This window comes from Schistocerca americana, chromosome 2 (assembly GCF_021461395.2).
Source record: "Schistocerca americana isolate TAMUIC-IGC-003095 chromosome 2, iqSchAmer2.1, whole genome shotgun sequence".
NCBI classification, from domain to species: domain Eukaryota; kingdom Metazoa; phylum Arthropoda; class Insecta; order Orthoptera; family Acrididae; genus Schistocerca; species Schistocerca americana.
This window is the reverse complement of record NC_060120.1, coordinates 569,944,631-569,970,262: the sequence shown is the minus strand read 5'-3', so window position 1 is coordinate 569,970,262 and position 25,632 is coordinate 569,944,631. Positions and strand designations below refer to the sequence as shown.

Genomic DNA, 25,632 nt, shown 5'->3' with positions numbered 1-25,632 from the left:
TCTCACATTCCTCAATGTGTACAGGGCCATTTAAATCAACGTCGTCATGTGACCTTACTGGGAATATGGTACAATTATTAAAATGTTTAGCATTATTCCCAAGGAAATTAATTATGAGATTCATTTTAAATAAATGCCCCCACACACTACTACAATCCTACCCCCTTCCCTACTTCCAACTAATCACAGATCCTAAAATCATCTCTCAGGAGGCCAATAACTTCCAGGCAAATAAGGAAGTAAATATGCCTTGCACAACTTATGCACAACACTGAATGCCATTACACAAGAAACAATTAACAACTGCGTCCTCCAAGGGCAACACCATCATTCCATCCTTATATCTGCTGCAGGTGGCATGCTGGGTCATGGACAATGTTACCTAATTCATCACGACTTCGGTGAACACGTCATGCTCACATTAAGATAGGATCTTGGGAATCAGGGTTGCAAGTCAGTCACCATGTTCTTGGGCTCTCCAAATAATCATCAATTGTGTTGCCATTTCATTTCAAATAAGTGCGCCCAAGAGGACCATGAGCAGACACCACAGATGGCCACTGAGGAACATGTTTTGGCCCAGCTGCCAACATTACCACCACTCAAAATATTTTATCAGATAACAATAGCATCATTGTGATAACCTTAAGTTCTCATGAACATCTGTCTCCTTACTGTGTTCCATTCCCTCTTCACCATCTCTCATCTACGACAATATCTGTTACATATGGTGCTTTAATTGGTGCACTGCTCATGCCACATTGTCAGGTTCCACTCCAATATGCAACAAGACTGAGCACAATTCCCCAAAAATCACAGATACTGACCATTCCTGGGTCCAGATACAATACTACAATAACCAGCTATGGTGAGTGCAAAATGCGTGGAAGACAAGAGCAATTAGTGCAGAGTGCATTACATGTGAAGTTTAGAGTTTTCTAAGCAGAAATATGACCGTAAAGATGCAACATTGAGTGTATGCCCTACACTCGCAGGAAATATCTGACTGAGATGCCACTATGCACTACAATGGATGTGCTCTATGGTGAGAGAAAAAAGGAGATGAGACTGAGGGAGGTCGTTTGGAGAAGGAAGTTAGGAGGACTGATAATTAGTGCTCTGCATACCTCATATTTTAATGACATCAGTGCAAACAGTTAATCTTTAGCCTTTTACCACTGATGTGATATTATGTCCTGCTGCAATTGACTTCAGGTGGATCTATACGAATTTATCTGATATCCATAATCGTGCTTTGATCAAACAACTGTTCCTCTGCCTCATTCATGCCCATCCCCTTTTTTATGCTAGCATCTTTTTTTTATGAATTTATTTCCTCCATATTTCCTCCCCTTTTGTCCCTTAATGAACTCTTTAAGCCAATCTGTTTCCATTAGTAGCCTGTTGTGAAAGCTGGTCTTCTTCCTTTACAAATTTATTTTCATTAGTGCCACTATTTGAGAACTTCCCTTAGCAATATTTGCTGTTGTGAAGTACCTGTTTGCCCATGTCTTGACCTTTCCTCACCAATTTCCTGCGGAAAAATCTTTCCACATTCACTACGAGAGAGAGAGAGAGAGAGAGAGAGAGAGAGAGAGAGAGAGAGAGAGAGAGAGAGAGAGAGAGAGAGATGAGGGGGGACAAATAACAGAATACCAGTAACATTTGAATACTTAATGTTTTGTATTTATTAAATCCAAATACAATTAAAACCACTGAAACAGAAGAACAGCAGTGTTTTTTCTCACCTTACTGGGAGAACTTGGAGCCACAGAATGAATTCTTGTAGGTTGTATCAGCCCCATCTGCTGTGCCTGAGCTAATGTAATAGCTTTAGTTGGGCTTGCCAATAGTGTAGATGTACTACTTTGTCCTGTACTAGTAACTATTTTGAGTGGCTGTCCAGTAGTCAGTCCTTCAGCTTGAGATGTTGTTAACATTACTGGTTGTCCTTGCTGGTTTTGTTGGTTCCCTGTTATAATTACTTTTGCAAATACCTTTAAAATATACAAATAAATAAAATTAGCAGTCATTATACACAGGTTCACAAAACAAGAAATCAAATGACTCAGTATTCAAAAAGCTACATGTACAGGCAATAATTACTTGACTAACTTTTTCTTTATAGTTAGGCTGCATGCTCACAATAGCTGTTATAGGACAACTACCGATATGTATTGTGAACACTTACTGAAAATTTCTGAAATGTTAATTTCTTATTTACAAATTGTATGCACAACGCTCAGCATAGCAATAATTTTCTTTTGAGTAACAATATATATTGCCAGTAGTCTAGGTTCATATACTCACTCAGAACTAAACTTACACTGATAATATTGCCTGGCTACATAATACACAACTATTCAAGAAATATAATTGTAAGAGTGTAATTCTGCACTTCACTGTGAGTGGCAGAGGGGAATCTTGTTAGACAGAAAGGATGTGAGTAGGAATGGAAATTTCTCTTACCTGAAAGTCTTGAGAAAAGTCAGATTCTTGAGAATCACACAAAACATCCTGAGAGATTCAATCACTACACTTCTTGCCTCTTCACATCATTAAAATGACCAGTTTCAGGTATGTCAGCTAACTACTGTGCAACAACCATGCTCATTCTCTCTAAAGTCTCATATGGGATCCCTTGTGAGAAAAGGTCTGAAAATTTTGAGCGCTTCTTGACATATCCATTCTCACTTTCTGTCTCTAATGATGAGATTATTTCTGTTTAGGAGTGGACACATGGTAGTCTGATATTTTTTGTTAGGTTGAGAGGAAGCTCCTGGTTATATTAAGTGTTGGGGTGGCTAACACTCAGGTTTTCATGTACTCTGTATCACTTCTGTTATATTAATCATGTGAAACAAGTCAGCTTACACGATATTAACAATTCATTCTCGCAAGTGGGTACATAATGTTCATTTACAAATGATAACGCACATCAACAAAATTATTACGCTGAGCACCAGCAAGTATGTTTCTGTTTCACATTATCGACACTGCGAGCAGCAAAATCCAACAAAGCAGAAGTTATGTATGAGAAATCATTTTAGTTTGACCTTAAGCACAACTCTGCTGTGTGTCTACACCAATGGGCAAGGGACAACCAACCATCTCCAGAGATGTGTACTATACAATAAGCAACGAATATCAAACATTATTGTTCAGACATGTTCTTATGTACATAAAACATACTTTTTAAACAAATTAATCCATGGTACCATTAACTTTGGCATTAGCAAACAAATAGGAAATGTAACAAATTACTAATTTGTCTATGTATGAGATCTGTCATTGCAAACGTGCAAACATTTTAGAACAAGTTCGAGAACCTGATTCTTACCGTTCATACACCCACCTAGATCTGGTGAAGAGTTCTCGGGCTTCCAGCCGGGTGGCGCTGCAGTACATTGGTCAAACGCAGCGCTGCATCTCAAAAAGGTGCGAGGAACACATCAGGCATGTTCGACTTGGACAGATAGAGAAATCTGCTATAGCTGAACATAGCATCAAAGAAAACCACACCTTTGACTTCGAAAACACCAGGGTGCTATGCCGAGCCGGGAGCTATTGGGAAAGCGTCATTAAAGAATCAATAGAAATACGGGTCCACGAGAACCTTGTGAACAGGGACGAAGGCTATCAACTGAGCGCGGCCTGGAATCCAGCATTAGCCGCAATACGCCAGGAACGCAACAAGAACCGTCCAGCTCACGAGACGCAATCAGAATGCTCTGACGGAGACACGAACGGCGCACCCGCTTCCCCCTCCACCTCGCCCGCCGGCTCCTCTGGACCCAGCCTCCCGCGGCCAGGTGGTGGGGGGCACACCGCAGGTATAAAGGGCCCGGCATCCGCAAAGTCTCGGCACTTCGCCAGAAGATGATGAGTATGTCACTCGTTGAAACGTCGCTGTTTGAAGACACCGCCACCCGGCTGGAAGCCCGAGAACTCTTCACCAGCTGTATACGCCGGGAAAGCATACACTCACCCACCTACATATTAATACTACCTAAAACTATAGAATGTTTTGTGAACCATGGATCTTGCCATTGTGCAGTAGTCTGCATGTCTAATGATAAAGACAGCCATACTTTGGAACCACAACTGAGAGGCCACAGTAACCCATGATCCTGAAAAGGAGCAGCAGCCTTTTCACTGACTGTAGTTTGGATAATTTACAAACATGACCATGTAATATTAGCCTATGTGGACTCCTGCTGGTACTGCAGAGAGCTGAAAGCAAGGTGAAACTGCAGCCATTAATTTTCTTGAGGGTATGTAGCTATACTGCATGATTAAATGATGAAAGGAGCCTCTTGGTTAAAATATTTTGGAGGTAAAAATATTCCCCCATACATATCTCCAGGTGGGCACTAATCAGGATGAGGTCCTCATCTGGAAAAACAAAACTGGCATTCTATAGGTTTGAGTGTGGAATGTTAAATCCCTCAATCATGTAGATCGGTTATAGAATTTAAAATAGAAAATGGATATGTTAAATACAGTGGGTATCAGTGAAGTGGTTGCACTTCTGGCCAGCTCAATACAGTGTTGCCAACAGAAAATTAAACAGAAAGTGCTAATAATGAATAAGAAAGTAATCATACAAGGAACTTACTTTGAATAGCATAGTGAATGTATCATCGTAGCCAAAACTGCCAAAAGGTCAACGTCCACCACAAAAGCAGAAGTTTGTATGCCATCTAGCTCCACAAATGATGAAGAGAGTGAAACAGTGTATAATGAAATGAAGGAAATTACTCAGATAGTTAAGGGAGGAGAGTTTAATTGTGATGGGGGACTGAAATTCATTAATAGGGAGAGAAGGAGAAGGAAAAAATGTAGGATGCAGACTGGGGGGAAAGGAATGAAAGAGGAAGCCAGCTTGAAGAACTTTGCACAGAGTATAATTTAACGACTGCTAACATTTGGTTTAAGAGTTATGCAAATGAGATTTAAGTTGCGAAACAAATCCAGTGGCAGATAGAACTATATCCAGTGGCAGATAGAACTATACTACACTGCCCATAATTTATAGGCTATAGAATACAGATTAAAACCGAAGAGATCACAAGGAGGTTGGGAATTAAGGAGATTGGTCCTGAATAAACTGAAAATACCAGAGGCTGTTGAAACTTTCAGAGGCAGCATTTGACTGAAAATGGGGGAAATTAATACAAAACAGACTGGTAGATTTGAGAGATGAAATAGTGAACACTGCAGAATATCAAATAGGTAAAAACATAAAGCCTATTAAAAAGCCTTGGGTAGCATAGGAATATAGAATTTAATTGACAAAAGGAGACAATATAAAAATGCAACAAATGATGCAGCTGAAAAGGAACAGAGACATCTAAAAAATGAAATGAAGTAAATTCAAAATAGATAAGCAGGAAGGGCTATCGGCCACATGCAAGTGCAGAAGCACGCATAACTAGAGGAATGGTAGGCCAACCTATAGAAAAATTGAGGAGACCATTGCAGAGAAGTAGAGTACCTGTATGAATATCAGGAGCTCAGGTGACAAGCCACTGCTAAGTAAACAACAGAAGGGTGAAAGGAATATATACACAATGTAAATAAAAACAAAGCCCCTGGAATAAATGACATGACCTCAGAACTATTGAGATCCTTGGGAAAGCCAGATATGACAAAACTATTCCATCTGACATGCAAGACACATGAGATGAAAGAAGTAACTTCAGATTTCAAGGCGAATGTAATAACTCCAATGCCTAAAAAGGCAGCTGCTGACATACACAAATATCACTGAACCATAGGGTTAATAAATCATGGTTGCAGAATGCCCGTAGAAACTAACCTTAGAGAAGATAAGTTTGTGTTCCATACACATGCAGAAATACCTGAGGCGATACTGACCCTATGACTTACCTTAGGAGAGATTATAGAAAGGCGAAACTACATTTATAGCATTTGTACATTTAGAGAATGCTTCTGACAATGGTGACTGTCATACACTCAAATATTTTGAAGGTAGCAGGTGCAAAACACAGGGAGTGAAATGTTGTTTACAATTTGTACACAAACTAGACTGCAATTATAAGTCAAAGTACATGAAAGGGAAGCATTAATTGCGAAGGTAGTGACACAGGGTTGTAGCCTCACTCTGATGATGATCAATCTGTACACTGAGCAAGTATTCAAGGAAACCACGGAGAATGAAGAACAAGAATTTAAGGTAAGGGAAGGAACGAAAAAACCTTGAGGTTTGCCAATGATATTATAATTCTGTCACAGAAGGCAAAAGACATGGAAGAGCTGTTAAACGGAGTTGGTAATGTCTTGGAAAGAGATTACAAGATGACTGAACCAATTTCCGTAATTGGAAAATTCAAACTGAGCTACAGTAAAATGAGATACATCTGCTATAATTTATTTAAATGAAATATTCTGAAATGGTTGTATACAAAGAGAATAGCATGGCAGAAGTATCTGCAAAAAAAGACATGCAGTTGGCAACTTTGAAGAAACACGACAACAAATGTAACAGGGTTGCCCCAAGTTTCCCCAAGTAAAATTCCCTGGTATTTCCCTGATTTCCAGACAAGTTTCAGCATTTTCCCTGAAAAATTTTGAGATCTCGGGGGTAAGTTAAGGTGTAAGTTGACAATCTGTCTTTCCACCCATGGTACAAGAAACAATAGTGTAAACAAAGAAATATCTAAAAAAAAAAACTGCAAGCAATGGCGTTTCCTCATGTGAGCAAAAATCTTAAGTACTAACATCAACATCTTTTGTCGTGAATCAATAATAATGAGGATAGGTAGCAACTCACCGTAAAGATGATTGCTGAGCCACAGACACACAGACAAGACAAGAAAATCACACTCTCACAACTAAATTTTCAGCCATAGCTTTTGTCAGAAAATGAAAGTGCACACACACATTCACACTATCACTCAGACACAACTCATGCACACATGACTGCAGTCTCCGGTCACTGTGTCTATAGTCTCTGAGAAGCAGATCCAAACAAACCACTCCTCACACCACCCTGCCTCTCACTGGCAGCTGCTAGGCTAGTGGCAAGAAGTGGTGGCAGTTGTGACTGCAAGCTGAGGAAAATGGTAGGAAGGGGAGAAGCAGTAAGAATGAGGGAGTAGGGAAGCAGTTCCCATACTCAGCTGCACCCAGTCAGCAACACTGCACGACACGTCAGTAAACAAACCATTTCACCTACCGAGACAAAAATGAGATTTTTCCGGGCTCTTCCAAACATCAGTCTCTCAGACAAGTTAGAGCTCTGGAAACTGTGCATCATCAATGTGATAAAAAGATTAATGGCAATCAGATATTATTAATTGGTGAAAAGTCAGACATGATTATCTAACGGGTGAAAGTGAATGATCACAGAATGAGTGATAGTACTAATGAGTGCAATGAAAAATGCTTGAATTATGATGAAAGCAAAACTCAAAACAGAGAGTAAACTTTTCTATTCTGCTCAGCATAGGCGGAACACAGCGTATGATCACTTGTTCTGGCACCAAGGGAGAGACTGCTGTAACAAACAGGTGTTTGCTGTGGTCGAGGAGAACAGAGTTCACGTAGTGAATGGCCAGCCTGAAGCAAAGTGGAAGTAGTTTTAAGAATGCACCAACAGTCCAGGAAGCAATCCAAATAAATAAATACATAAATCTTAAAAGCCAAGGCAATCATTGCATATCGAAAGCTTCAGAGAACAGTGAGAACTGCCAGACAAGTGCGAGGCAACAATATTTACAGGAACTGTCTGATCAGAGGACTGGCCCACGTGACATGCCCATGGTGGCAGTGGCACCCTCCATGGGAGTAAGCAGTGGACTTGGTATGATGCCCGAGTATCTTTGAACTTTTCTCCATATTGATCCTCAGAAGTCGAACCCAGCAGCAGTGTATCAGATCCAGTATCCACAACGCTGAGAGTGATGCTGAACCATATGCCAGACTCCAACAATCACGGTGGGATTCTATCAGGCTTTGTACAGCTGCAGAAGGGTAGTGTGATCTACAATCCAGCTGGTGTCACTAAGGCAACGAACTGTATAACATTGCAATCAGCACTTTCACTTAATCTGGTGCAGAGGGGAATCCACGTCAAATGAGAATCGAAGACCAGTCCTAAAAAGTGAGAAGTCTCCACCACACTGAGTAGTTGGTTGTTGAGGTAAAGTTCTGGTTGTGGCTGAGCGGTACAGCATCAACAGAAGTGCACAATGCGTGTCTCAGCAGCAAAAAATTAAAAGCCATGGGTGAGGGCCCATGCCTGTGCCTCTTGTAGAGCGCCTTGCAGTCGATGTTTGGCGACACCCACACCAGAGGGGCAAAAGTCATCAGCATACAGGGAGCGTGATATTGAGGACCCCACAGCTGCTGCTACACTATTGATAGCTACTAGAAAGAGGGGGACACTCAGGACAGAGCACTGCAGGACCACATTCTCTTGGATATAGGGCGAGGGGGGGGGGGGGGGGGGGGGAGTGGTACTGTGGGAAGCACCAATTCACATCTGGAACATATGGTGCGACAGAAAGTCCTGGATGAAAATCGGGAGCAGAACCCCGAGACCCCACTTGTGTAAGGTAGAAAGGATGTGGTGTCATAAGCCTTCTGCAGGTCAAAGGAGATGGCTATTAGGTGCTGATGTTGGGCAAAAGCTGTTCGGATGGCAGACTAAAAGTAAATCAGGTTATCATTAGTGGAACGGCCTTGGCAAAAACCACCCTGGGATGGAGCGAGAAGACACTGAGATTCAAGGAGCCAATGGGGCTGCCAGCTGACCGTGCATTCAAGCACCTTACAGAGAACAGTAGTGAGACTTATTGAGTGATAACTGTCCATCTCTGGAGGGTGCTTACTTAGTTTCAGTACGGGGACAATAACGTTTTCTCGCCATTGTGATGGGGACTCACCTTTGATTCAGTTGTGGTTAAAGGTGGCACAGATATGTTGCTAACAATCCCCCGATAGGTGCTTGATCATTTGTTTGTGGATGCGGTCTGGCCCTGGGGCTGTATCAGGCATAGGCTAGGACACTTAGGAATTCCCACTTAATGAATGGAGCCTTATATGGCTCCAGGTGGTGTGTAGTGAAAGATAATTGCTTTCACTCCAGCTACAGATTTAGGGCATGAAAGGCAGGATGACAAGTCTCACATACTGAGGCTTGAGAGTAGTGCAGAGCAAAACTTTAGGCAACGGCATTTGGGTCAGTGTAGATAGTGCCATTCAAGGTAATACTAGGTACACCAGCAGGTGTCTGGTATCCACAGAGACTTCTTATCTTTGCCCAAACCTGCAAAGGAGAGGTACATGGTCCCAAGAGCAAAACGTACCGTTCCCAGCATCCTCGCTTCCACTGTTTTATTACACAGCACACCTGAGCATGGAGCCACTTTAAGGCAGTAAGGTGCTCCATCGATGGGTGCCACATATGGCATTGGACAGCCCACCTATGATCTCAAATGGCCTCTTTGATTTGTGAGGACCACCAAAGTATTGTATTCCGTCAGGGCAGGCATAAGGAAAAGGGGATTGCTAAATCAACTGCCGAAAGAATTGCTGTAGTTGTATTCTGACCTGCCTCATCAGTATCTCCATAGGGCAGGGAGCCAAGGTCGACAACAGAGGCTAAAGTATCCCAGTCGGTATTGTTGAGAGCCCATTTGGGCAGGCAACCAGGGTAGTAACACTGAGGAACGGGAAGGAAGATCAGGTCACTACCACATAGATCATCGTGGACTCTCCAGTGGATGAAGAGGAGCAGACAAGGGCTGCAAATGGAAAGGTCAATGGCCGAGAAAGTTCTGTGCACCACAATGAAGTGTGTGGGGCTGCCAGTATTCAAGAGGCATTAGGTCAAGTTGTGCCAATACATTTTCAAAATCTATACTGCAGTCAGTAACCATAATTCTACCCCACAAAGGGTTATAAGCATGGAAATTACCCAAGATTAGGAAAGGTGGGAAATGAGAGAAACCAATGCAAACCGTATGTTCCGAGACACTTGACCGTTGAGAGGGAGGTAAACATTGGAGATGGTAATATCCTGAAATGCCCTTCCTTACCCCAACAGCCACAGTCTCCAAAGATGTATTACGAGGCACAAGTTCACTACATAGTGTGTCTAGAACATATGAGTAAACTCCATCTGACACCCTGTCATAGACAGCACAATACTTATAATATCCCCAGTATCCATGAAGGGCTGGGGTCTACATTGCTGGAAACCTAGTCTCCTGAAGTGCCATGCAGAAGGCAGGTGAAGTGCATGAAAGATGTCGTAGCTCAGCAAGATGGTGGAAAAAACCACAGTAATTCCACTGGAGAATAATGTTGTCAATGTACAGAGAGGCCACAAAGTGACTAAGAGGGTAGGTTATGCCTTAGGGTCACCAGCTGCCACTGGTTGAGGAGTTGTAGCATCAATAGCCATAGGTTTGGGGTTCCATTGTGTGGTGTGAACTGAGGCCTCGTAGGCCACCGAGACCTCATGGGCCACCACAGAACCTCTGCCTCGGTCACAGGCGTGGAATGGGCAGGATCTTGTGGCGTGGGGGCCACTGGAATGTCCACCTTCCAGGAGGACTTTTTCTGTCTTTCCTCTACTTACAAGGGAACCTCCCCATCGCACCCCCCTCAGATTTAGTTATAAGTTGGCACAGTGGATAGGCCTTGAAAAACTGAACACAGATCAATTGAGAAAACAGGAAGAAGTTGTGTGGAACTGTGAAAAAATAAGCAAAATATACAAACTGAGTAGTTCAAGGGAAGATAGGCAACATAAAGGACGATAGGAACGCAGGAGCGCCGTGGTCTCGTGGTAACATGAGCAGCTGTGGAACGAAAGGTTCTAGGTTCAAATCTTCCATCGAGTGAAAAGTTTAATTTTTTATTTTCAGTTTATGTGACAAACTCTCATGTTTTCATCACTTTTTTGGGAGTGATTATCACATCCACAAGAAAACCTAAATCGGGCAAGGTAGAAGAATCTTTTTACCCATTCGCCAAGTGTACAAGTCAGGTGGGTCGATAATATATTCCTGTCATGTGGCGCACATGCCGTCACCAGTGTCGTATAGAATATATCAGATGTTTTTTCCTGTGGAGGAATCGGTTGACCTATGACCTTGCGACAAATGTTTTCTGTTCCCATTGGAGAGGCACGTCCTTTCGTCTACTAATCGCACGGTTTTGCGATGCGGTCGCAAAACACAGACACTAAACTTATTACAGTGAACAGATATGTCAATGAACGAACGGACAGATAATAACTATGCAAAAATTAAGGAAGTAATATTTTCAGTCGAGGGAAGACTTGAACCAAGGACCTCTCGTTCTCCAGCTGCTCACGCTACCACGGGACCACGGCGCTCCTAATCTCATATAGTCCATTATGGTGCTTATGTGGCCCATTGACTACTCAGTTTGTATATTTTGCTTATTTTTTCACAGTTCCACACAACTTCTTCCTGTTTTCTCAATTGATCTGTGTTCAGTTTTTCAAGGCCTATCCACTGTGCCAACTTATAACTAAATCTGAGGGGGGTGCGATGGGGGGGTTCCCTTGTTAGAGGATTTTGATGACTGCAAGGGCTTCTCTATATCAGTTTCACCTAAAGATGATGATTGCAAAGCCCTGGCTGGTGTCCGGCTGTAGATTGGTGGAAACTGTGGAAGACAGTGTCCCTAGAAATCCCTTCTTAGATAGAGAAGCAAGAGGAAGGTGATTCATCTCCAGTTGGGTGGTGGGAACCAAAGTCCCTAGTAAGTGGGCAGCCTTTGATCCTAGAGTAGGTGAGGATGAAGCAACCAGAGGGGAGCCTTCAACCATCAGGAGGCAGGTACCGTTGAGCGGCCCTGAGGGCCCATTGAAGGTGGAGTAATGAGTGGGAGTATCTTCATCCAAGGGGGTGATGTTGACATAACAGTAGCATATGATACCGTTTGGCATGCTGGATGCAACCGCTCTTACTTATTCTTGGCCTTTTGGTAACAGTTTGTCCAGAGTCTTGAACTCTTGGTATTTTCTTTCCTTTCTGGAAAAGAGTGCAGTTTGATGAGCAGGGAGAATGGTGCTTTCCACAGCTTAAACAGATGAGGGGAATATGCACAGAGAACATTTGCAAGCAGTGCTCATCCACAATCTGTTACGGATGGAGCTAGCATTGCAATGCCCAGATCTGTGCCCAAATTTCTAGCAGAGTGCTGTAGGTAAGAGCTCTCCCAAGAAAGTAAATTGGGGGTGAAGCATACAGAAAAAAGCAACCACACCTAGAAATAATTGAAAGCAGAGTACAAGAGGAATGATCAGGGCAGCTGGCACAGGGTAAGGTCAAGTGCCTCCCAAAGGTGCTGCCGAGGCCATAAGCCTGGCAACAATAATCCAGCAAATATGAAGTAGATTAGTGCAATCTGCATCTCAAGTGTTGTGGGTGAGGAAGCAAACAGTGTTTAGCTTTCACATGCAGCTTTAGTCTGCTCAAAATTACTATAGAACAGACAGCTACAACAATAGTAGTGGGAGCAGACAGAGTGGAGGAGCCCATGCGAGAGGCAAGGACCACATTCCTCCAAACCCACAGGACCTGCAGTCACAGCAAGCCCTTGAAGATGCCAAACCTTCAACCCATCACCAAAACATTTCCTGCTTGCACTGTGTTTTGAGTTTCAGCCAGCTTGCTGCCCCAAGTGATCATTGCACCCTCTGATTTTATTTGTTGTGATTTTTAATGTTGCAAGAGTTACTATTGCTTTTTTTGTTACGTTTATTTGTATACTGAACAATGTCAGTAGAAAAAAAGCTATGAGTGGAAATATTTTTCTTCATCATTCCCTTTGTCACGAGACTGCTGTATGAAGTCAGACAAGAGAAACATTTTTCAGCATTATGTGCCTACTTTGAAACTGAAAAACTTAATGGTGGCCCACTGCTCTCCATTAATAATGTATCGATAAAAATGCTACAGTTCTGAACACAAACAGAAAACTATAGTGAAGATTAGCAGCGAAATGTTTGAGAAATAAAAGTAAGTTGGAAAAGCATCTACGCTTGAAACTTTCAGGGAAAAAAACGTTCTACGGATAAGCAAATTATCGCTATAGATTCATTTGCTGAGGATCCAGATTGTCATTATGTTTATGATTATCATCCCACAAATTAAAATCCAACAATCATCAAGTTATTTGTCAACCTTAATGAACCAGGTCATTTTCAAGGCAGTCACACACAGGTTTTTCATGTCCTTAAACAACAGTGACAGGTACAGTGATATTTCACAAGCTTCTGTCATAGCAGCAGAATGATGTCCGAGGTGCGTTTCCATTGTTACCGTAGGAATGAAGTATAGGCAGATCCAGCTACATGTTTAAAGTGTACAATTTACAATGTTAAGTAGCTTCATAATAAAATCATATATTAGTAAGTTTTTGCATTTTACTAACAAATCCTTATTAACAACAAACTCTAAATGAAGTTCATCTGAGTAATTCAACCTAAATCACATAAAATAAATATTACTGTTTATAATATAATTGCTGAAATACCGAAGTAATGTTTTTTTTTTATCACTTTTGTTATTTCTAACATTACTGATTCGCCGATTTAAGATACTTTTCAGAACATGATAAACACACATGAATCTTTTATTTCGCTATGCTAGAAATAAGCAGGCGGATCAGAAAAATTAATAACAGGCTAAGTTCAAAATTAGAAATTTGTTTCTTAAAAAAAAAAAAAAAAAAACAACGATACAGGTGAGTGGTGACTAGTGAGTACACACTTCTGCATCATATTTAAATAAAATTATCTTGTATTAGAGAACTCTGGCAGGACTGTGGTTTGGAGTAGATGAAAATTGGATGTATTCCTAAGAGTTTATTCACATACCGTGTTTACTCGACTTCTATAACAAAAGTGTTTCCTGCACATTGAAAATTCTGTAACACTGTCGGCAGCTGCATTTCTGAAGGCTGTTTGTATATCATCTTAATGTGTTTCAGCAAAAAAAAAACACACCACACACATTGATGCACGTTCCATTGTTATAGCGTCGTAGTTTGTGAGCTTGAGTAAGATGAACAAAATGTACGAGTGGCATAATCTGTATCACTTCAGGCAGTGGGGTTACCTTCATATTCTCCGATATTGTTGAATTTAGCATAGGTCAAAATTCAGGAGTAAGTAAGAAACACATATTTTTTTTGTTTTCTCCCCTAAAAAATTGCTGCCCCAAGATACAGGCCTCCAAAGATGACACCGCGAACACCATTTTGAAGATGCCAATTTCGGGAAAATTTTTTAAATGCTGCAACTGTGTAACAGTTTTAGATATTTTGTAAGAGTTCTTTTTTTTTTTAATTTGTAAGGTAGTTGCTTTATGATTACAATGTTTGTCGTGGTTGTTCATTGCAGGTTTCTGTATTGTAGTTGTTCAATGTTAATTTGTTTACTGAAGAGTCTTCTAAGAAATCTGAGACCATCCAGTGAGTTCTGTGTTTTTGTGCGGATTTTGCCAGTTGACACAGTTGCAGTGTGTTTTGTGAAAAGGACTGTTCGAAATGTCTTCTGACTGGGGCCACAGGAGAGAAGTGTGCCGACTATTTGCACATCCATAAAAGAGTGATATGTAAGACAAACAAAAAAAAACAGACTTTGTTCAGGTTGGGAATCAGTGTTCTCATTTGAAGACTCTGTTTCAAACTGAAGATGTTTCCGGTGATGACTGTTTGTGTTATAAATGTTTTGCCAGAATAACAACAATGATAGTATCTGAACAAAGTGAGGCCTCGAGGCCTCCCATGGTGCAGATGATGCCGATTTTGCATCAATAGAGGAAGAATTAAATACCGTGAATCAGTCAACTACAGAAGTAGGTGTTAGTCCTGTTAAGAAACCGTGGTCAGTGAAGTCGAGTCATAGGCTCTATGCATCAAGAAAGTGCAGAGAAATTACTAAAGCTATGGATTAATACACTACAACAAAACTCACTACACTCTTCAAAGTAGAAATTCCATCTTCAAAAGAAAATGAACCAAAGCACTCTTGCACCTCTTGCCAGGAATTTTTCACAAATATCAATTCAGCTGTTGCATAATGTGCATCCTAGAGTGAAAAGGTGTAACTTGTAACTATTATTCCATAGACATTTTCAAATAAAACAATTTTGAACCACGTTCCATCAGTATCAAAGTACACAGTAGACAAACCAAGAAATGTGAGGTCTGTAAAAGGAGTCTTTGGAAGACCAGATCCCTATTATGGTGATCCTGTAGAAGCAGCTCAAATTAAAATAGTGCAGACATTTTATGTGGAAGATAAATCCGAGTGTTCTCGCCAGAGTGCCAACAAAAAAGACACTATAACTGTAACAGGTGAAGGTCAAAAAGTTGTCAAAATGAAGAGGTACACGACTCGCAGTATTAAAAAAAGTTTTGCAATTTATAAAAGCAACTATAGAACTTCACTTATACACACTACGATGTAAGTGGGTATTTCCACACTCACCTAGAGGTGGCTATTTGTGTGTGCACTGTGTGAATTTTGAACTTTTGTGTGGTAACTTCCAAGAATTTACTGCACCATGTGACATATGACACCTTGGTTGGGCGTGTGAAGTCCTTAGTAGTATGCGAAGTAAAGTGAGACACTTGTTTGTTTCATGAATGTGGTGATTGCCCTGGAAAGGGAGTACTATGTTTACAGACACATGGCCTGGGAGATGTAGCAGATAACTCTGCAGAAATTACATATGCAACATGGGAGGAAAATAAACTAATTAAGAAAACTGTTGCCTTTGACAGTTTCATTGATGAACTTGGTAAATGGCCAGTGAAAGCAGTAACACACCAGCATTTGAAGAAATTGTAACAACAACACATTGCAGAAGTGAAAGGGTGTGTACAAGCTGAGGAACTATGTTTAGTGCTTCACTGTGATTTTGCTTTGAACTGGTCTGTAATTCTCCCACAAGAAGTACAAGGGTATCATTGGAGTAATGACCAGGTTTCAATTTTTACAGGAGTGACATATTTTCAAAATAAGACCACAAGTGAGCAGTTATAAGTGATGACACAGGACATGACTTAGCACATGCTTTGCTAGCAATGAGCAAAATTCTTCATCTGTGAACAGGGGCAAAGAAGATCATCATTATTTCTAATGGTGCTCCTAGTCATTTTAAAAATCATTACCAGCTGTTTGAATTGACTGAGTCACTTGTGCCAATTGACTGGGTATACAGTGCTATTGGTCATGGGAAGGGGCCTTGTGATGGTGTAGGAGGCCTACTGAAGCACCATGCTACAAAACAATCTTTCCAGACCAAATACAGCTGCGATTCAGAATGCTAAGGATTTTACGAGAGTCATGAAATCTTACACATCCACAGCCCTCATTCTTTTGTCCAAAGAGGAAACCGAAGAATCCTGTGAGCAGAAAAAAGAAGAATGGTCCAAACAAACTACTCCTGTGAAAGGAATTCAGAAGACACATTTTTGGACTCAAAGTGATGGGCCAACTCATACTGCATGCACCTTAAAGAGCAAGAAAGAAGAAATTTTGTTCATTCAGCCAACATCTCAGAAACAGCAGGGCAATATTCAGGTTCACAACCTGAGAAGGGGGATGTTTGTGGCATGTGTGTGTGGCAGAATGGTGGATGCAGAGATTATAGACACCAGTTACGAGTTAAATGAAATTGTGGTGAACTTTCTGTTACCACATAGACCAGCTGCTGGATATAGGTTTTCAGCTGAAGGACAGCAACAACACCATCGGTGCTTACTTCCTGTTCACAATGTTTTGAAGATTGTAAGTGCTCCAGTTCCTATTGGTTCAACAGGAAGGCATTACCCTATACCAAAGGAAGATACTGAAGCAGTGGAACACAGTTTTAGTTCACTGACTGGCTAATTTCAGTACAAGAAAAAGTGCATGGAAGTTGTATAAATTGAAACATTCAAGTCTTTGGACCTTTCACATACATTTTTGGAACCATTTAAAATGCTTGAAAACTTAGTCTCTTACTCATCTTTCAAAACTAAAATAATGTTAAATAACGCTAGGTTTTGATTTTTATGAGCCTGTCATGTGATAATGCAGTAATAAAACAGGTTTTATGTATGGCAAAAATTTCAATTATTTATAAAATCTGTTCAACCTAAAAGTGGAAGCTCTCCTTTTCAGGGAATGCAGAAGTATATGGTACTAATCAACAGAGAGGGGGTAAAAAAAAAAAGGATTGGCATTTTTGAAAAAAAAAATCCATAAATTATAAAAAAATTCAGAACACTATAGTAAAATAACTTTGACAGGTAAGCCCAAATGGAGGATTTCTTTGGATTCATAAAGCAATTATCTTTCAAATTAAAAAAAAAAAAACCAACAATATCTAAAACTGTTTGAGAGATACAGCATTTTAAAATTTTTTCCAAAATTCGCATCTTCAAAATAGTATACACAGTGTCATCTTTGGAGGCCTGTATCTGGGGCAGAAACTGTTTTGGAGAAAACAAAAACATGTGCGTTCCTTACTTAGTCCTTCATTTTAACATATGCTAAATTCAATAACATCTGAGACAGTGAAGGTAAGATTTTTTCCTAGCCTGCCTGAATTCATATAGACTATGCCAATTACATGTTGTCTTCCGTACAGAACGTGGCAACTCAGCTCTGTGCCTCTGCTTGCTCCTGCTAAAATGTTGATTCTAAAGTAATTTTGAACAGACTATAGTCCTCTCTGGTAAGTCCTAAAGATCTGGACTATGCACTGGGTACCCAAGTAGAGTTCTGGGTCAGTATGAATCATGGTACTACGGATGAAATGCTCAACTCGCATTGTGGGAGAAAATCTGAGGCCACGGTGAAGGATCCAAGTTGAGACCCTCCACAAGATTCCTTGGAGCTGGCAATCAGCCAAGACTACAGATTGGAATTGCACAAAATGGGAAAGTCATTGATACACAGTGGGGGAGAGGGTGGGGTACACTACTGATCCAAAGGAGGTCACTAACCCTATAACAATGATAAGGAAAATTTTAACATTCAGCATGGAGCTCTGAGGAATGCCATTTTCTTGGGTCTATGGAGGGCAAAGGGATAAAAACTGACTAATAAAAATCAGTAGATATCCTCGAATGCTGGGAGGTGGTGTGTGCCTATCGTAATGTCTAAAAGACTACAATCAGGTGCTAGCGTTTTATAGAAGCGCATCGGATTTCTGTGTCCAGCCCAAACAGGTGGTTGGTTGTGGACCATCCCTCCCAGAAGACACACCGATAGGACTACTAAAGGCCCCATGATTCGAGAGCTCAGTATAATCATTTGGCTACCATCGTTTCAAGCAGTCTGCAAAGCATTTGGTGAGTTAACTGGCTTGTGGATGTTAAGGGACATTGGTTATTTTTTTACCTAGTTTAAGGATCTGGATGATGACACTACCCTCTAATTGTTAATGAAAATGTGAGTTAACCAAAATAGGTGGTGTAAAATGAACACAATGACAAAGCCATAATTCAAGTCCTGTGAACAAGCTAGGTTTCTAATAGGGTCATTCCATGTCAATTCAACCAATTTGAGAAAATGTTCCAGCTGATAGTCTCAGATTTGGCTGAAATTTAGCACACCAATGCTACCAAGTTTGAAACACTCATGTACAAACTTTTAAGTTCCCCTGGCAATTAGTTCCAGAATTATGGCTTGTGAAAGAAGGTGGTGTGACCCGGAAATTGCAACCCGCATCTGGCAATCTATCTTCACACCCAACTTCAGGTCTTAATAACTTTGAAACTATTCCACACAGTCCAGTTTGGAACTGCTCCGCACAGTCCAGTGAAATTTTTACAACCCAGTAACATCCACTTAGAGAACACACTCAAACACCAACAACATATTTCTGAGGGAAAATAAAAAATTCCAAAATGTGATTAAAAAATGTAATACGTTAAAAGGTAGATGTAGGTGCCTTCTATGCCAAATATAATTCACTCAAAAAGGGTATAAATTTTTTTTGTGGTAAGCTTAATGTGGCCTAAACACACAAAGAACTCATCTTGCCCATATCAGTCATACAAACAGAGTTACATGCACACGAAAATACAAAAATTTTAAAATTACCTCAAAAACATGGATTTTCTAAGTGTGGTAGCACAAAAGGGACAAGTTATATCCAAGCCAAATTTCAAACACTGCATAAGTAGACCATAATATAATATGTGGCAAAATTTCAACTTGTTATTGCAAGGCATTCATGTACAATAAATGTTGACAGAGATGTATTTCGTTACATTTCTTTTAACATGATTTAGTAAGTAATAGTGATGATGCAGACAGCTTGTTTCAGATAAAGCTGCAGCAATTGTTGGGAACCATTAGGCAACAGAAAGTTAAACAATGGTAGTTTTCAGGGACAGAATGAGTCATTGTTAGGCAGAAACAACAAAGGAAACAAGCAGCAATTACAGGTTACTCATGTTTTTAAGATTCTAGTTCAGACTGGTCAGTACTGTTGTGGAAAGTCAGTATAGAGGCAGAAGTGTGTACTAGTGGTGATTTTGTTCAAACCAGTTGCAGTATTGGTAGAGCACAAGCATCTAAATGTCATAAAACAACATATGGAACAAAATGTGGCATTCACTTTGCACTGTATGATCTGGATGAATCGGACCAAGATTTGTTGCTGTGGAGATCCGGTATACACCCTGTGGGCGCAAGAAGTACAGTTCCAGGAAACTTTAGTGTTTGTTATCATCATATGAAAGTGTTTCTGGATAAGTATTCTTTCCTACAAAGAAGTTGTTTTGATCCATTTCAGATTCATAAGAAGACAGTGAAGTGTAGCCTCAGAGTAATTAATATAAAATCAGTATTGAAAGTGAATCAGTGCTGGGGACTTAACATGAAACCAGGACAAAAGTTATGTTCCAGATGTGTTACACTGCTAAAAAATGAAGAATATTGTGATAATTTACATGACAGTGACTAAGAGTATCAGCCATCTACAACCTAAGCTGATGAGCAATTAAATACTTCAGTGACTGCTGTTGGTTTGTCTCCCATGAAGACACACAAAGTTGGGAAAAGTGACAGGCCCAGCTATGGTAGAAGAAAACTACAAGAAGCTCAAATGGAATTAAAACACAAAATAGCTGACACACTAATGGTGGAAGAGGAAGAATTATCTGCTCCAAAGGAACAGAAATCATGCCAGAAATGCTCTGATTTGGACAAAATTGTGCGTGATTTGAAAGAAAAATGTGCCATATCCACACGCCAAAAAAAAAGTAGCTATTCTTACCCTTGCACCTTCCAGCTGGTCTATTGACTACACTGCAAAGGAATTCAATGTTTCTACATATATGGTAAAGCAAACTAGGAAAATAAAAGCAACCCAAGGAGTGCTTCCACAACTTCAGCAGGCTCAGGGAAAGCAACTGAGTTCAGAAATAAAGGTGCTAGTGTTGGAGTTTTATGAAAATAATCACTACAGCCGAATAATGCCTGGAAGAAAAGACTATGTAACAGTGAAACTGGGAAAAGTACATGTACAGATGCAAAAAAGACTGTTGCTATCAAACATATCAGAACTATATGTAGAAATCAAGGAAAAGTATCCCAATACCAAAGTAGGTTTATCATCATTTTTCAATCTTCGGCCAAAATGGGTTGTGCTTGCAAGTGCAAGGGGCACACACAATGTTTGTGTATGTGAGACCCATCAAAATGCTAAGCTGATGTTTGCTGCTATAAAGGATTCTAGTCTGGATTACAAAGGTGCAATGAAGCTGCTAGTGTGTGACATCAGTTCCTACCAGGGCATGAAACACAGGTGTGAAAAGTGTCCTGTTAAGGAAAATCTTGCTGAACACATGGATAACAAACTGTATAGTGAACTCCTTATGGATGTGGATGATGATGATGATGATGATGATGATGATGATGAACTTGTTTCTTATAAACAATGGACACACATGGATCGCATAAGTCTTGAAACAAAGCAAAGTACAGTGGAAGGTTTTGTTGGAATGTGTTGTCAAAAAACGGACAAACTGACCACACACAGCTTCACAGCAACGGCACAATCGGCTGATCTCCAGTTTTGTAAGGATAATTTGAAACAAGATGAAATTATAGTAATACTACACTTTTCTGAAGATTATGCATTTATAGTTCAAGATGCCATCCAAGGATATCATTGGGAGAACAGTCAAGCAACTCTCCAACCATTTGCGATTTACTATAGAGGTGAATCAGGTGATGTGTCTGTCATGAACCTATGTGTTTTTAGTCACTATTTAATTCATGATGCCATTGCAGTTCATGCCCACATTCGCACTGTCATGGCATATGTGAAAAACAAGCTGCCTCACAAACATTTTGCAAAATACTTCAGTGATGGGACAGCTAGTCAGTACAAAAACTGTAAAAATCTCAAAAATGTATGGATGCATTACCACGATTTTCAGATTCACGCGGAATGGAATTTTTTCGCAACAAGTGATGGTAAAAATGTATGTGATGGTATTGGTGCTACCATTAAGCACATGGTATCACGAGCTAGTCTGCAGCACCCTACAGAAGGTCACATTCTAACACCTCTTCAGTTATTTACCTGGGTACAGAAAAAATGTCTGGGATACAATCATTCTATGCTTCGAAAGGTGAGGTGAAATTGGTTGAAGAGTTGCTAAAAAGCAGACTAACACGTTAAAACTGTTGCAGGCACAAAGAGCCATCATCACTTCTCTCCAGCGGACTCTGATAATGAGCAGATGAGCAGACTGGCCGGTTATAATTATAGGTTCATGCACAACATGTGTCTTCACAGTGTGTGTGACTCAGGATTCAGAATCAAAAGCAGCAACATACAACCAGGTTGCTATGTTATTGCTGTTTATTATGACAAATGGTACTTAGGATGTGTTGCAGAGTGCTGTGAAGCAGAAGGTGATGTATTTGTGAACTTCATGGCACCACCAGGACCAGCAAGATCATTTCATTGACCACGTTTGGCAGACAGGTGTTGGATTCATTTTGAACATATTCTTATGACAGTTCCAGTTCCTACCACAGTGTCAGGAAGTCAGTACAATTTGTCACTCAATGTACAGAGTACAGTAGGTAAAGTGTGGGAGAACTTCTGTTCAAAGCACAATCGACTGGTTTTTTGCAGTTAAGGTGCAGTAAACATTAATGATAGGTTGTGTTAATCTGTCTGTATGTTGTTGCTTAGTGATTAAACAGTTGTGGGAGAGAATAAGAAGAGGCAGAACAATTTACAATATCTTTTTACAAAATTGTGTAGTGGAACAATGACCACATCACCAAATACATCTGTCAACTTCCATTGTACACAAATTTCTTGCAATAACATGGTGAAATTTTGAGATATATATCATTATGGTCTACGTATGCAGTGTGTGAAATTTGGCTTGGATATCACTTGTCCCTTTTGTGCTACCACACTTAGAAAATCCATGTTTTTCGCGTAATTTTTCAAATTTTTGTATTTTCTTGTGCATGTAACTCAGTTTTTGTGACTGATATGGGCATGATGAGTTTTGTGTGCGTTTAGGCCACATTAAGCTTACCACAAATTTTTTTTTACCCTTTTTGAGTGAATTATATTTGGCATAGAGGGTACCTACAATATGTACCTTTTAATGTATTACATTTTTTAATCACATTTTAGAATTTTTTATTTTCCGTCAGAAATATGTTGTTGGTGTTTTAGAGTGTGTTCTCTAAGTGGATGTTACTGGGTTGTAAAAATTTCACTGGACTGTGCAGAATAGTTCCAAAGTTATTAAGACCTGAAGTTGGGTCTGAAGATAAATTGCCAGATGCGGGTTGCAATTTCCGGGTCATGCCACCTTCTTTCACAAGTCATAATTCTGGAACTAATTGGCAGGGGAAACTAATACTTTGTACACGAGTGTTCCACACATGGTAGAATTAGTGTACTGAATTTCAGTCATATCTGAGACTATGAGCTGGAGCCCCTGGTTGAACTGACATGGAATGATCCAATAGAAAAGAAAAGGTAAACAGAGAGCAACTTTGAATCACAGGAAAGGAAGAAGAACTGCATGGCGTCATGTGCTCACCACATACATACTTTCAAGTTTCCTGAGCCTCCTGGGAGAGAGAATAAGAAGACAATGGAAATCACTTCATCCTTACTTAGGAATATTTTTAAACAATTAATTATAATAATTTAAAATAAATATTGTTATTCTAGATACTTCACTTCTCTTTTAGGCAAACACAATTGAAAGAACAAGATCATAGCAAGGCATGTCAAACGTATTCACTTCAATAAGAACCTCATCATGTATAGATAATCATAAATCTAAAACACAAGTTTGTCTATGAAATAAACATCTTAGCAAACCATCTGCATATTTATATGGCTTATACTAGACAGAAGAGCAGCATGACCACCTGTGACACTTCAGTCTGAACTGTAACAATATACAGGTTGTGTCAAAAAGAATCATCTGAATTGGCACACCTATATTTCTGAAACTAATAAACAAATACACTGAATTTTGTTTTTTGATTAATGGGAAACTCAAAAAGCTTTTTTCATATGTGCTCAATACACTCCCCTTGAGATGCGCAGCATATGTTAACGCGGTATTCAAACTGTTCCCACAATGCAATGAGCACGTCTTGAGTTACAGCTTCCACAGCTGCTGTTATGTGATGTATCAATTAATTCATTGTTGTTGGTAACGAAGGCACATAAACAGAGTATTTTATAACCCCCCCCCCACACAAGAAATAATAACATACAGGTAGGTCCGGTGACCTTTAAGTCCAGTAATGTAAGACTGAATCATTTGGTCCAGTGTGACCGATCTATCATTCAGTAATCCTTCGATTTAAAAATTCCCACACTTCCAGATGCCAGTGTCACAGTGCCCCATCCTGTTCATAAATGAAGTTGTGAATCAGTCTACAACTGTGGGAAAAGAAAGTTCTCAAGCATATTGAGATACGTGCTTGCTATAACAGTGTTCTTGGCAAAGAAAAATGGACCACACACCTTTTCCCGTCAAACTGCACAGAACACATTAAATTTTGGAGAGTCACTCATGTTACACAATTTCATGTGGTTGTTCCATACTCCATAATCCCACGTTATGACAGTTCACTTTTCCATTTAAATGGAATGTTTCTTTGACACTAAACACTAAGCGTGGAAGAAACCTGTCATTCTCCATCTTGCCAAGAACAAAATTACAGAACTCCACACATTGTTGTCTGTCACCTTCACAAAGAGCTTGCAGTAGCTAAATTTTGTATGTTTTCATGTGCGAATGTTGACGGAACACACATCAGATGGACACTGGGGGCATGTTGAGCTGTCTAACTGCAGGGCAAACGGATTTCTGCACACTCCTTGTGAAACTATGGTGGATGCGTTCAATGTCTGTGTCAGATTCTCAGGGACAGCCCAGTGATTTGCCTTCATACAAAAAACCTATTTCTCAGACTAATTCAAGTCATCATCTAATGCTCTGTGCTGTACAAGGATCCACACAATACATAGAACCAAAGTTATGCTGAACAGTTATTACTGACTCGTTGTCCCAAAACCATTTTTACTAGAACTGAAGTGGGCTACCAATTGGGAACTTTGTGAAACTCTATGAAGCTTGCTCTTTCCAACAGTACATTGTTCATGCACGTATCTCAAACAACGTAAGAGTTGCCTTTTTTTTTTAAATCTGACGATTCTTTCTGGCAGCCCCTGTATAATGACAATAAAATAATAATAATAATAATAATAATAATAATAATATCATAAGAGAAGTCTAACATCTTTTGATAACCTTCACAGAAAATTTCAAAAAAACATTTTGCAGGTTAAAATCTACAACTTTTCTTCAGCTTTCTACACAGGACCCATTGAAATGGACCAGTGTATGGCTTGCATACTTGGAAGCAAATGGATGAAGCTTCTGAGGTAGTAGATCTTCAGTAGCCATAGCGATTAGACATCAGATACCAGAAAGTCATACTTTCAAACTAGAACCATATGAGTTTAAGATCCAAACAGAAGTTAAATATCTCCGACTTTTTATTGAACAATATTATGAAACAATAATAGTCACAGGTGGAGTCGAGCGAAACCCTGCTTCATATATAACATCAATATCTCATCATGAAAGTTTTATTAAAATGAGCAGTTGACATGTGACAGCATCTTATAGAATATTCAGAAGTTTCAAGAGAAACATTGGTTAAGTATGTGGCTCCCCCAATTACTGTAGAGTTTTCAAGCGAAAGTCAGTACATCATTACAATCAGACGTCCTCACAGGCTACAATGCTTTGGTTCTAGTTACCAGTGCACCATCTTCGAGCTGGAAACCTCATTAGGTCACATTTTAATGGATGAAAGCACTTTCAGTACCCTATTACAGTATCTCTTCAAATAAAGTAGCTCAAGACACATATGTGCCAAACACCTCACTACGTGAAGGAGGATATCTAGGCTTTTACTGGAATCTTATTGCCAAAAGTGAAAAAGAATATATGCTTCCAATGAACATCACTAGTTTTACAGCAGGCATCCTGCATCTTTCATATTCTTGCCAAAAACTAAAAGAACCAATCACTGAAATT

The 25,632-nt window shown here is 40.0% G+C and overlaps 1 protein-coding gene across 1 annotated transcript in view; it reads right to left on the bottom strand.

Annotated features, from left to right (window-relative positions):
• Nucleotides 1-25,632, bottom strand: part of LOC124593801 (protein lin-54 homolog) — a 276,607-nt gene that overhangs the window by 210,180 nt on the left and 40,795 nt on the right. Inside the window, exon 3 of the mRNA XM_047132149.1 lies at nt 1,749-1,997. Within this exon, the coding sequence (XP_046988105.1) occupies nt 1,749-1,997 (249 nt within the window). The remainder of the gene's footprint in view (nt 1-1,748; nt 1,998-25,632) is intronic.